A 12,208-nucleotide genomic window follows, 5' to 3' on the forward strand; every position below is an offset into this window, starting at 1 on the left:
AACATATTTGCTGCTGCTGGGACAAAATCCTTTGCAAGACAGGAACCCCCTGCAAAACTTCAGGCGACTGCTGGGCAGTCGGTCCATGCTCTGGCTGGTGCAGACCAGAGCGAGACTCTGGTTGGGATCACTCTGCTCTGGGATGGACCAATGGCTTAGTGGCCCTGGTGGCTCCCTGGCTGCTGGCATGTCATTCCAACACCTAGGGAGGGTCTGCAGGATGCCTGGGGGTGTGACCTCCCCACCTGCACTGGTGGACTCAATGTGTGGCCCTGTTTGGGCACAGCGTGCCTGCTCTCCTCTTCACCCCCCTGTCACCCCTGCATCTTCCTCGGGCCTGGCCATCTGGGACATGGGATGGCAGGGATGACATCTGGCCAGGCTGTCCCTGGCACTGTGCCTGCCTGGGCTCTGCTGTGGCAGCCCCTTCTGTCCCTTCCTGAAGCCCCTCAGTTGACTTTGCTGTGTGTCCCCAGACCTGCTGTGCCAGATAAGTCCTTGCTCCTCGCTGTGAGCCAAGTGCTGTGCTGAGGGCATTGCTCTGCCCTCGCTCTGCCACGGTTTCAGCTCCTGCTCTTGACCTTCAGTTCTTATTTCCCTCTCTGGAACTGGAAGTCCTGCACTGACACCATTAGCCAAAAGCAGTGTTATTTTCCCCATCTTTGCCAAAAGGTGATTCTAGGGATGCCAGGAATGCCGAGCAAGTCAGAGAATGTGCAGGTTGGGTTTAGATGAGTGCCTGAGGCAGGCAGGGCCATGAGGACAAATCCTGGCAGAGCAGCAGCTGTTGGTGAGAATCGCTGTGTGCAGGAATGGAAAAATTAAGCAGATTTCTGTAACTGCCAAGCCTAATTCTTAACTCCCCTGTGAGCACAAGGCACACCGAGAGCCTGGGGCTCTGCTAGGAGGGATTTGTGTAACGTGCACCTAAACCACAGGTCACGTGGAGGCCTTTCCGCTCTCACCCTTCTGGGTGGCAGCGGGCGCAGTTCCGTGGCCATGGCGCAGGGCTTGGCAGGGCCGCTCTGAGCCCCTCGCCATGGCCCTCAGGAGGCTCCTGCAGCAGAACCACAACGCCAACGCCGTGGGCTGCAGCCCCGACGGGGAGCAGGCGCTGCCCACGGCCGGCCGGAGGATGCAGCACTTGGCCAGCGCGGTGGGGACGCTGCCCCGCGGGCGCAAGCAGGTACGGGCTGGCTGGGGGGGCCGGGGCTCCTCCTGCCCCCCGGGCGTGACCCAGCAGTGACTGGGCAGGCTCTCTGTGGGCCCCGGTTTCGGGGTGCTGGAAGGATGACTGCCGGGTGCCGTTGGCTGGGCCCGTTTTGGGGATGGCGATGGGACCTTGGCAGTGTGGGAAGCTCCATGAGCAGTGAGTGATGGGGTGTCCTGCCCTGCCTGTGGGCTCAGGCTGTGAAGGGCGGCAGCAGCTGAGATCCAGCCCCGGCTCAGCTCCTTCTCCATGTCCAGCCCTGCTGAGAGCCAGAGGGGCTCGTGCTGCCTGGGTGCTCCCTTAAATGTGCATTTCCCTCAGTCTAACAGCCTGACCATTGCCCTCTGCTCTGCAGTGCTGACAGAGAGCACCCACCAGGAGCTGTTTCCATCTGGATTTGGGAGTGTTTCTGTACAACTATCGGGGCTGTTGGGGCTGTCTCTTTTGCTGGGCTTTCCCCCCAGTACACCACAGAGTACCACATTGCTGTAGCTTGTTGTGGGATTCCCACAGAACTGTCCTGCTGAGGCTGAGAACCATCAACTGAGCAGTTCCAGCTCTGGACCTTTTGTCTGACATGAAGAAGCCTGAATAGAAAATGTTTGACACACATTATAGTCTGAAATTAGGATCAGAAAAGTAGTGTGTAATACCTGTGCACTTAAGGTTTCACTTTGTTCAGCCACAGAAAGACACTTCATCCTTTTCTTGGTACAAATGTAGGGACATAAGGGAAAGCCAGAGCCGGGCTGGTCCTGGGAATGTTGGTGCTGGGTGGCACCAGCTCCCATGGCTGTGGTGGAGCTGCCCTCGGTGTGGCAGAGCAGCCCTTGGTGTGATGGACCCACCCTCGCTGTGACTTGTCTCCCTCGGTGTGATGTGTCCCCCTCAGTGTGGTGGTGGCTGCTGGCAGGGCAGGGTGCTGGTGACGGCTCTGTTGTGGCTGTGGCTGGCAGAGCTGAGTTACAACACACTTCAGAACCAAGGACACACTGCAGGGCCCGTCCCCCACGCAGAGTCTGTCGCCCTGTGTGCCTCTTCCAGCCCTCCCACCTTCTCTGCAGTGGGTTCTTACACACGTGGCCTCTCCCTCCTCTCCTTTTCCCTCGACAAGTAAATGCACGCCCATGAAGTCGGTTTCTGTAGGAGATCACACTGTGGCACCATTTGATCCTGCTGAACCTGAGGCACTGGCTGTTTCAGCTACAGACTTTTCACTGAGATTGTCATTCCTTATTCCTAGTTCAATTTTATGGGAAGAATCAATGGTCCTGGCTTTTCCCAGAGACCTCTCCAGGCACTGCCTGAAGCAGGGATCCTGGGTGTCCATGTCTGGCTGGGGAATGCTGTGCAGCTGCCACGAGACACTGCAGAGCTCGCTGTCTGCACTCACCCACATTTGTGGGTGCTTTATGCCTCTCTTGGCAGGTGCTCGGTTCATAAATGCCCACAGACTTTTAGAGAAAAGGTACAAAAGTGAGGTGAGCTCTTGGTACAACAGAGATGTGATTTGGGCACTGAGCTCGGTGCCGGCATCTGACAGGTGGCTTTGGCCTCTGGGTGCTTTTCCTTCTGGTCAGAAAGCTCAAGTTCCCGTTTGACTGAGGCAGAGGCTGTGTTGGTGCAAGGTGCTGTGGGATGCCACCAGCTGCTTTTAGCTTTTCTCTAAGCTGCTGATTTTAGCTGTGTGCCTCCAAGAGCCACAGACCTACTGATCCCTGTCCTCTCCCACTTCTGGTCACAGCTTGCCTTAGCCAGATCCAGCTCCTCGGGTGACTCCTCCAAGCCACAAAGGTATGATTCTATTATTCTAGAGTCACTGTTATTGTCTTATTCTGCATGAAACGTGTCCTGGGAATCTTCCCAGCTCAAGTGGGATCAGGGTGCAAGGCAGAGACGGGTAGCCAGTACCTGGGTAACGCAGGTGACCTTTAGTTTGAGTTAGTTTGAGTAAGGAAAGAGGCAGCACCACCACTGCTCCATCAGAGGGACGGCGGGGGGACACCCCACAGGCCCAGGGAGAGGTGATGGTGGGAACATGATGGTTTTGGTTGGACATGCAGGTGCACAAAACATGTCACCCCATGTTCACAGGGAGCTGTGTGTGTTCTTCCTACAGACACCTCGTTGCAATATTGAAAGAAGATAAAGAGACGTTTGGGTTTGAAATCCAGGTAAGACTTAAATGATAAGATGATTCATTAAAAAAAAAAAAATGTGGTGCATAGTCTAAAGTGTCACATCCTTAAAATCAGGTTAAGGCAGCCCAGAGCAGAGGAAAGTGACTGTTAGATTCTGTGAAATTAGAAGAGCTTATAGCACTGATATAGAACTGGGATGTTTTTCCAAGGATTTTTTCGTAGCAAAGGTCACAGATGAGAATTTCTGGCATTCTCACAAATCAGAGTGTTGAATGTAGGAGAAATCCCATCCAAATCCGCATAAGAGGCGATGGCAGTGCCTTCTTGCCTCTGTAAGTGAACATTTTTTTGAGAATTGTATATGAAAATGTTGTCATACAAAAGGAGAGAAACAAAAAAACCTCTCTTCAAAAAAATACCTTATGCTGGCTTTTTGCTACCTCCTTTAACATATATAGAGAGGTAGGTACTTTTGAAGATGCAAAATATTGGTGTATTTTTCAATAAATGACTGCTAAGCATAACTTTTGGAGGGGGTTAAATCATATAGGAAGATATTCTGTTCAATGTAGAAGTCAGTAAATCATCAGATAGGAAAACCAGAATTTTATCAGGAGTACAGATAGTGGGAGATTTTTTTCCATAGGTTTTTGTGAGAAAGGTAACTTCCTAGATCACCAGGCCTACTAAAATCCTGGCTGTAGCTAAAAATTATCCCAGGAATAAAGGGATGTAGTTTGGGAGCAGTGGGATCTGCCTGCCAGCAGCAGGGCACCTCCAAAGCACTCTCCCAGGGAGAAACAGTATTTTCAGTGAAATCAGTGCATTAGGAAAAGCTTAACTTCGCCCAGTTTGGGTCTGTGACTAATGAGCAGGGCAGCGCTCGGCTCGTGAACAGAGCAGAGCTTTCAGAAGGGAGGATAATTGAGTCGATTATTGGGCTTTTGTGTAAACTGTCAGGGCAGATTTTCATTGTGTGTGACATTCTGATTAAAAATAATTGTTCCTGGCACATTTTCTTCCTGAACGCACATTTAGCGTGAGCACTTCATAGAAAGCCTGGGCCGTGGAAAGGCAGCCTCTGATGCTGAGGATAACCATTATTTAGAAGCTGTACTTTCATTACTGTGAGTTAAATTTAGGCAAAACAGAATAAGATGATGTGAAACTTTAGATCTACATCCGCAGGGAGCTCAGGCTTCACTCGCTGCCCATAGTTTAACCAGAAGTCTTACTGCTGGTCCAGGGGGTGGAATCCTGGGGGATTTGGCCAGATGAGCTCTGAACTCACCCGGTCTCCACCCCTTTGTTTTACACTGACTGAGAAAATTGGGAATGCAGTGTGAGATGTTCATTCTGGGTTTGGTGGAGCAGCTGTGGGTTTTCAGGGAGCTCAGCCTCAGTGCTCAGTGCAGGAGGTAGATGTGCTGAGGTATTTGCCTGTTACCAGAGGACGTTTTCTTCCCTTGCAAGATCTGGGGGAGGCTGTGGTGACAGCTTTTGCATTTCTCTAAATTCATGTCAGCACCCAAAACCACACGAGGGATTTATGCTTAGAGTTACTTGATCTATATTTAAATACGTAAGTCAAGAACAAAAAGCACTTTTCAGGGGTGCAGGGATGTGTGTGGATGATGAGTTTCAGAGGCCAAAATAGCAAGAGTAAGCTCAACCCTTCTTTCTTTTTGGTTCCCATTGCAAACTGAGCTCTCTGGCAGCAGAAGCTGACTCCACATGGCATTCCTAGGGAGGAGGAGTCAACCTCTTCTTGCAAAGCCTCTGTCCCATCCTGCCACCTTCCCATACCTGGGAATGAGACATCCTTCCAGAAAGCCATCCCCACCCATGCTGACAGATATTCTTGGTCCAAATTACTGAGTTTTTAATATTGAATAACAAACTTACTCTAAAATTAGTCTATTTTTTTGCAAACACAGCATAAAGGAACCTGTCAGATGTCTGCTGTTCTCTGCCGTACAAATACATTTCTAATTGTTGGGTTATAACATTTTGGGGCTCATCACAGCCCTCTCACTGAAAAAATGTAAAAGACTATTGAATTTTAAATGGTTTTAATGGCTCCACTATTGGTAACTCTGTCCCTTTGGCATTAACAGACCATTAGGTTTCCAAACCAAAATGATTTCTCCTTGGAGGTGTGCACTTGCATCTGCAAAATTCAAGAGGAAAGTCCTGCCCATCTCTCTGGCCTACAGACTGGTAACTATCCATGGGTTTTGCTGCCATGGGAGGCCTTACCCTCCTTTCTCCCTGTCACTTTTATTGTGGAGCAGCAGGAAGATGTGCACAGGCTGTGGGTGCTCATTTTGGCCTCCGTGTGTCTCCAACAGGCGACATCCTCGTCAGCATCAATGGCGTCAACACCGAGGGCTTTGGTCACAAGCAGATAGTGGACTTGATAAAGTCTTCAGGGAACTACTTGAGGTGGGTGTCCCTCCTTCAGATGGGGTTTGGCTTCATATCCTCTCCTGCTGAAGCCAGCAGAGCTCCTCGTGATACCCCCAGCCCTGCGCTGTCTCAGAGGCCGAAATCCCTGAGGGCTGGGCTGGGCAGAGCCTCTGCACGTTGGGGACACCATCACCTGTTCTCCACAGGTTAGAGACGGTCAATGGGGCCTTGTTCCTGCGGAAAATGGAGCTGGAGGCCAAGCTGCAGGTACTCAAGGTAATGTTATTAATTACTTATTTCGCTGTCGATGCAGAGGGCTGTCACTGCCAATGGGGTCAGGTGTGTGTCCACGGGACTGGGGATCCTGGCAGGGCTTACACCCAATGGGTCCCCTGCAGCCATCACCCCCAGCACCCCTAGTCCTAGTCCTTGTGATACTATTTTTCCAAAGTCGGGGTTAGAGAAGAAATGTGTCTGCAATCCCAGGACTGCCCAGGACAGCTTATGCTGGTCAGTTTGGCTGTAGGAATGTCCAGCTGCATGGGGTTCATCAGATCTGTGGGGAGGGGCCTCCTGTGACTGTCCCCAGGCACAGCCTCACCTGTTTGGTGGGTGTTTTTAATCAACTCTGCCGTGATTTATTGCACACCAAGAGCTGACCTGCCACAGAGAGAAGGGAACCATTGCGGGGTGTTGGGTGGCTCGTGGCCCTGGGAGGCTGTAAGGATGCTCTGGGTGCATTCCCAACACGGGGCAGGAATGGTTGGCTGTGCCCCCCTTTGCTACCCTGCAGGACCCAGGGAGGAGGAGTGGGGTGTCCCTTCCCAGTGGGGGTCCGGAGGTGGAGAGGGCTGTGAAACTCAGGGAAGAGGAGCAGGGTGCCTGTTCCCGGCAGGGTCTCTGGGGCTGTGGAGGAGTGCTGGCGTTGTCTGAAGCTGGGCTGCATGCTCTCCAGGTTTCAGGCTTCTTCTTTCTAAATTAGACGTGGCCAGTACCTCATCCAGAGCACTCTGAGCACGAGCAGACTCATATTTTATGGAAGAAATTTGCTAAAGTCCGGTAAAACCGTCACAGTAAAAGCTAGACACACAAGCGTTTCCCGGACGTGACCTGCACTGTTTAGAGACTGTTTTCTTGACAAGTGCTTTGTGCTTCTGCGAAGTGACGGAGCCTCTTCCTTCTCCTCCCCAGCAAGCGCTGCACCAGCGGTGGGGGGAGCTGCGGGCGCTGCTGGCCCGGGAGCGGCACTTGCTGCACGGTACGTCCCGGCTGCGGGACCGCGGCGCTGCCCGGCCCTGCCGCCCAAACGGCACTCCTGCCATCCGCCACTTGCTTCCTTCCCCCCTCCTGATGAACGCCTGGGGCTGGCCCTGGGAGCGCCTTTGTCCCGACAGCGACGAGCTTTGATGCTGCTTTGGCTGATGCAGACCGAGGTGTCTTTGTGTCAGTCCTAGGAAATGAGTTTATGTGGGTGGCGAAGCTTTTTTCCGTTCTTAATTTGGGTTTATCAGGGCGGAGGTTTGGTTGGGTTTTTTACGGGCTGCCCAGGGAGCTGGTTTGATTCTGCAATCCCCATTCTGTGGGAAGCACCTCACCAGCCAGAAACAGTTTCCCACGTGGAAAGGGGCTGCTCCGTGTGCCAGGGGCTGGGCATGACCCTTCCCCGTGCTGCCATGGCACAGGCGTCCTGCCCCCGGCCGTGAGCGGGCGCCGGTGGCTGACGCTCCTCTCTGGCTCCCGCTTCCAGGGAAGGCGAACGACAACGCTCTGCTGGGCGCGCTGGACCTGGAAGAGCCCGGCTCGTGTGGCGGCTGCAGCTCGCCAGGACCCCTCTTCCCGAGCAAGCCCCGCTTCTCCAGCGAGAGCAGCTCCCGCAGCCGGCTGAGCTCGATGACGGTGGGCAGCGAGGACAGCTTCTTCCAGGGCAGCGCCTTCGAGGACTCGGCTGCGGAGAGCCTGAGCCGCCAGTCCAGCGTGGACGATGACTGTGTGTTCCCCAGGGACGGGGACGGTGCCGCCGGGAGGTGCTCCCTGCGCAGGAACCGCAGCATCAGCCTGGCCAGCAGCGGCTCCATGTCCCCGCTCTGGGAGAGCAGCAGCTACTCCAGTAGTTTTGGGACCCTCCCGCGGAAAAGCAGGAGAGCCAGTGTCCGGAAGCATCTTTTGAAATTCATTCCAGGGTTTCACCGGGCGGTGGAAGAGGAAGAAAGTCGTGTCTGACGTCACACGTGTCACCCTCGATGTCTGGGCTCTGTCCGTGGGACCGAGGCAGCCCCTCGCCCCGGGCACTCTCTGGGTGAAGGGCGGTGGCACGGCAGGGCACTCCTGCAGACAACAGCACTGATGAGATTTACACAGCTCTGGGCGTTTAATTATTTTCATTTTTAATCAGGGCACGCTGTGGACCTCTTCATTAACGTGAGAAATGTGAAGAACCTTTGCAGAACTTCCTCAGCGAACTTTAGTGTTAATAAGAGTTTTTAATTGAATGCGAAATTGATAGCTATTTATTTCCTGTTACTGGAGTCAGCGGCTTCCAAAGATCTTTAATAAAGCAAGTGCTTCTACTAAAACCAGTGACAGAGTCACGTTGGGAAGAGGAGGGAGCCCTGAGCAGGCAAAGAGAGCCCAGGCAGTGATGCTCTGGCATCTCCTGGCAGCCTTTGTACAAACCCTGCAATAACCTGGTGTATGGGTTTCATCTGACCAGCTGCAGTCTCTGCCAGGTGTTGATATTCCATGTCATGCCAAGCTGTCTTGTTCCAGGGGATTTGGGTGGAAAGGACCCTCCTGAGCATGTACATGCCCCCAGGTTCTTCTGCAGAGCTCGTGCAGGGGAAGACAGTGGTGTCTGTGTGCTGCTGCCCCGAGCAGCTCCGTGTGTCCAGCAGATATGGAACTCGTTAAGGCAAGAGAAGTAAAGACAGAGCCTTGTCCTGCAGGGATGAGCAGGATTGCTCTGTGCTGGCTGCAGTGGCAGGTCAGTGGGTCTCAGAGACCTTCCTGGAATGCTGTGCTGGCAATCTGCTCCCTCAGCACCCCAGGGGCTGCAGGAGCTGCCCCTTGGGCCTGTGTTCCCACTGCTCACAGCAGGAGGATCATTACCTGCCCGCATTTCTCCAGGCTCAGAGGCCTCAGGCAGTAAGGATGGTGTGAGAGTGTGTGGGAAGCAATTCAATAACTATGGGCACAGATGTGGGGGAAAAGGGAAATTTTCCCTCCCTCTCAGTGTACAGAAACAGGCTGTTTGTTCAGCCCAAGCAGCCTAATGATGTTTTTCAAATACAACTGGAAGCATTTTGATATGATTCAAAGACCTTGTGTGACTCACTCGCCTGTTGCCCGGGCAGCCTGTGTGGCTGTACCCTGGGTACTGCTGTGCCAGGGCTTCCTGGGCTTGTCAGGAACAGCAGGATAAATCCAATAGCTTCCCTCTGAGGTGGGCTCCAAGCAGAAACAACCTGTTCCCAACACTCCTCTAAGGCATGAACGCTGCTAAGCCAGCAGAGCCAGAACTGGCCTCTGGAAATGAGTAAGTAGCTGGAAATACAGCAGGTCTCTGGGAGAGCTGGAGGGCACTCAAGGGACTTGGAGGTCAGTCAGAGGACCTGGAGGGCAGCCAGGGGATTTGGAGGTCAGTCAGAGGGAGCCAGAGGACAATCAGGAGGGCAGCTCATGCAGTCTGTACATGTGGGATGATGTCCTGTCCCTTTTGTTAGACTGAGCGCCTGCAGTTCAGTCTGGGAGCTCCCCTGGTGTGAATCCACCCCAGCCCCTGGGCCCAGAGTGGGGTTCTGCTCCAACACCCACATGGAGCTGATGCCCGTCCCCAGCCCAGGCTGGGGCATTTCAGGTGGGCTCTGGAGCTCATCACTAGGCATCAAGTTTTTCACCTGTGATTTGCTGTCTCAAGAAAATTTTACTTTTTGTTGCCAGTGGCACCAGCTAAAAGGAGAGGAAAAAAAGGAGAGATTGATTCTATTTGGCCAAAATATTGACTTAAAGGCAGATGTAGGGGTGTCTGAAAGCAACTGGGAGAGAAAAACCAGAACATCTGGTGAGGGTAGGTACACTGCCCAAAGGGAATGAACAGCAGCAGCACTGAGAAAGGGACCTTATATTGTTGAAGCTTTACAGTCTGAAGTTGTGATTCCTTCGATTTGGAAGGTTAATTTGCCACACCTTGGGAGACTCGGGCTTGCTGTGAGTGTGGAAAGTCTCTCAAGAAAGACCAAACAAGTGATGCCCTCCCAGCAGTGGTGAGAGCACGCTTTGGGTGCTGCAAGATGACAGTGTGACACAGCCACGGTCACAAACAGGATGTGGGTGACAGGCCCCTGTGTGGGCACTGAGCTCTGCAGGGCCCCAGACTGCGGGGCAGGAAGGAGCTCACAGACCAACCTGACTGCTCAGAGAGCAAAGCAACTGCAACAGCTCTGTAAAAAGCATTTCTCCTTGCAGAGGGGACTCCAGGAGGATCCTGCTCTGCCTGCTGGGGGTGGGGCAGGAGGAGGGGGGGTGTACAGGCAGCGTGACGTGGTGATGCCAGGGTTTGGGGTTGGGGCTCCAGGTGCTCTGGACTTCCAGCAGTGGAGGTGTTCTCACTGATCATGGGAGTGTTGGAGACTCAACAGCCAAGAGAAACCTTTTCTCTTCTTATTCCCAACAGCGAAGGGATTGCCTTTTCTTCTCTTATGCCCTGTGGGCAAAGTGGGTAATGTGAGTTTACTTCAGTGAGAACTGCGTCTGCTCTGAACAGTGCTATTGCTTTTTAAATTTGAATTAATTGCTGAATGCTACAGAGATTGATCTTGTAAGGGTGCTTACCTGCTCATCTGGGTCTTGCCTAGTGCCTAGACCCTCCCACTGGGTCCCTACCCCCTGTGTGCCGTCCTGGTCTGTGATCAGGGACAGTGGATCCCACCTCCCACGTGCCATCCTGCTCTGTGATCAGGGACAGTGGATCCCACCTCCCACATGCCATCCTGCTCTGTGATCAGGGACAGTGGATCCCACCTCCCACGTGCCATTCTGCTCCTCTGGTTGCTGCAGCCCCCCCGGGCTCTTCCTTTCCCCGTTGGCTGCTGGGCTGTGCTCCCGTGTGGCAGCAGCTGGTTGTGCCCAGCTCTCGCAGCTCTGAGCAGGTCACCGCAGGCAGCTGAGTTTGCCCCAGTGCTGCAAGGCAAAGGGGAGTCACACCTTATCCACAGACAGATCCAGGAATGTGTTGCTGTGCTCCTGGCTCAGAATGGCTCTCACTGCTCTGCTGTGCCACACCAGACAGGCAAGAGTAAAAGCTTGTTCTTCTTTAAAGGCTTCAAGAGGCAGAAATCCACCCCACTGAGTTTGTGTAAAAGGAATGTTTCCCTGCTCCTGAGAGGTGGCTTTGCCCAGCTGTTTACAAACAGCTGCCTGTGGTGGGAAGAACCTGCAGCTGCTGTTTCCTGGGGGAAAAGTTAAAATCCTGAAATTTTCTGTTGAAGAGAAAGTCCAAGGTTTTTTCATACATAGAAGGTACGACAGAATGAAAAGCACAGTTACAGTATCATTTAGGTTGGAAAGGATCTCTGAGATCATGTAGTCTGAATGCTTGGATGTGGCTTGTTGACATGATCCACGGGAGTGTTCCTCTGGGTGTTTAAGCAAAATGTAATCCCTTAATCCCTCCTGGTTATGTGCAGGAGTGGGAATGTTTGGCTCCAATGCCACCATGCCTGTCATCCTGCCCTGGCTGTCAGGTGGCACCTCCCATGGTGACCCTGGGTGTGTGGCTTCTGCTCTAGAGCTGCTCCAGAGCCTGTGCAGTCCATGTGCTCCCCTGGGCTGCCCAGTGTGTGCATCAGCTGCTCCTGGAAACCTGTGGCTGGAGCAGGAACTGGGGAGCAGAGACTTGATCACGGAGGAGCCTACAGAGCTCTACCAACACCCTGCCAACAACCACAGAATCCTAGAATGGCTTGGGTTGGAAGGGGTCTTTAAGATCTCTTGATGAACCCCCTCTGCCATGGGCCCTCTGCCAACACTGTGCCATGGCAGCCCCTTCCACTTTCTGGAATGGGCTCTCATGGTTTTCCTCACTGACAATCAGATCCCTGCTGTGCCCAGATGCCTCTGGATACTCAGGTGCTGTGTCTGAGATTTTGGCAAAGGACAGCTGGAACAGAAACTTCTTGTGGCACAGGTCACAGGGAAGATGGTTTATGTCACTGATGCAAATGGTGCCTCGAGCATGGGGCGCTTGTCTGGGAAAGGTGAATCCTCCAGGGCTGGTGTGTAACCAACAGATGGCACCAGGAAATACCCAAAATTCTTTCGGTATCTTTCTGCAATCAAGAAGTCAGGGATATGGAAATAGCTTGGTAAAAAAAAATTGATATCCCTATATATTATATATATATATATATAAAAGATCTTTATAACTCCCTGACAGAAGAGTGGAACCAGGTGG

At 52.9% G+C, this 12,208-nt stretch overlaps 1 protein-coding gene across 1 annotated transcript; it reads left to right on the plus strand.

The window, feature by feature from the left end:
- Positions 1 to 856: 856 nt before the first annotated feature.
- CYTIP (cytohesin 1 interacting protein) lies at positions 857 to 8,275 on the plus strand. Its single transcript, XM_027656297.1, has 8 exons — positions 857 to 1,186; positions 2,955 to 3,004; positions 3,330 to 3,384; positions 5,469 to 5,571; positions 5,703 to 5,796; positions 5,967 to 6,036; positions 6,952 to 7,018; positions 7,508 to 8,275. The coding sequence occupies exons 1-8, from the start codon at positions 1,040 to 1,042 to the stop codon at positions 7,978 to 7,980; spliced, it is 1,059 nt and encodes a 352-aa protein (XP_027512098.1). The 5' UTR covers positions 857 to 1,039; the 3' UTR covers positions 7,981 to 8,275.
- The last annotated feature ends 3,933 nt before the right edge of the window (positions 8,276 to 12,208 follow it).

The sequence above is a fragment of the Corapipo altera genome, unplaced genomic scaffold (assembly GCF_003945725.1).
Source record: "Corapipo altera isolate COAL_440 unplaced genomic scaffold, ASM394572v1 68, whole genome shotgun sequence".
NCBI lineage: Eukaryota > Metazoa > Chordata > Aves > Passeriformes > Pipridae > Corapipo > Corapipo altera.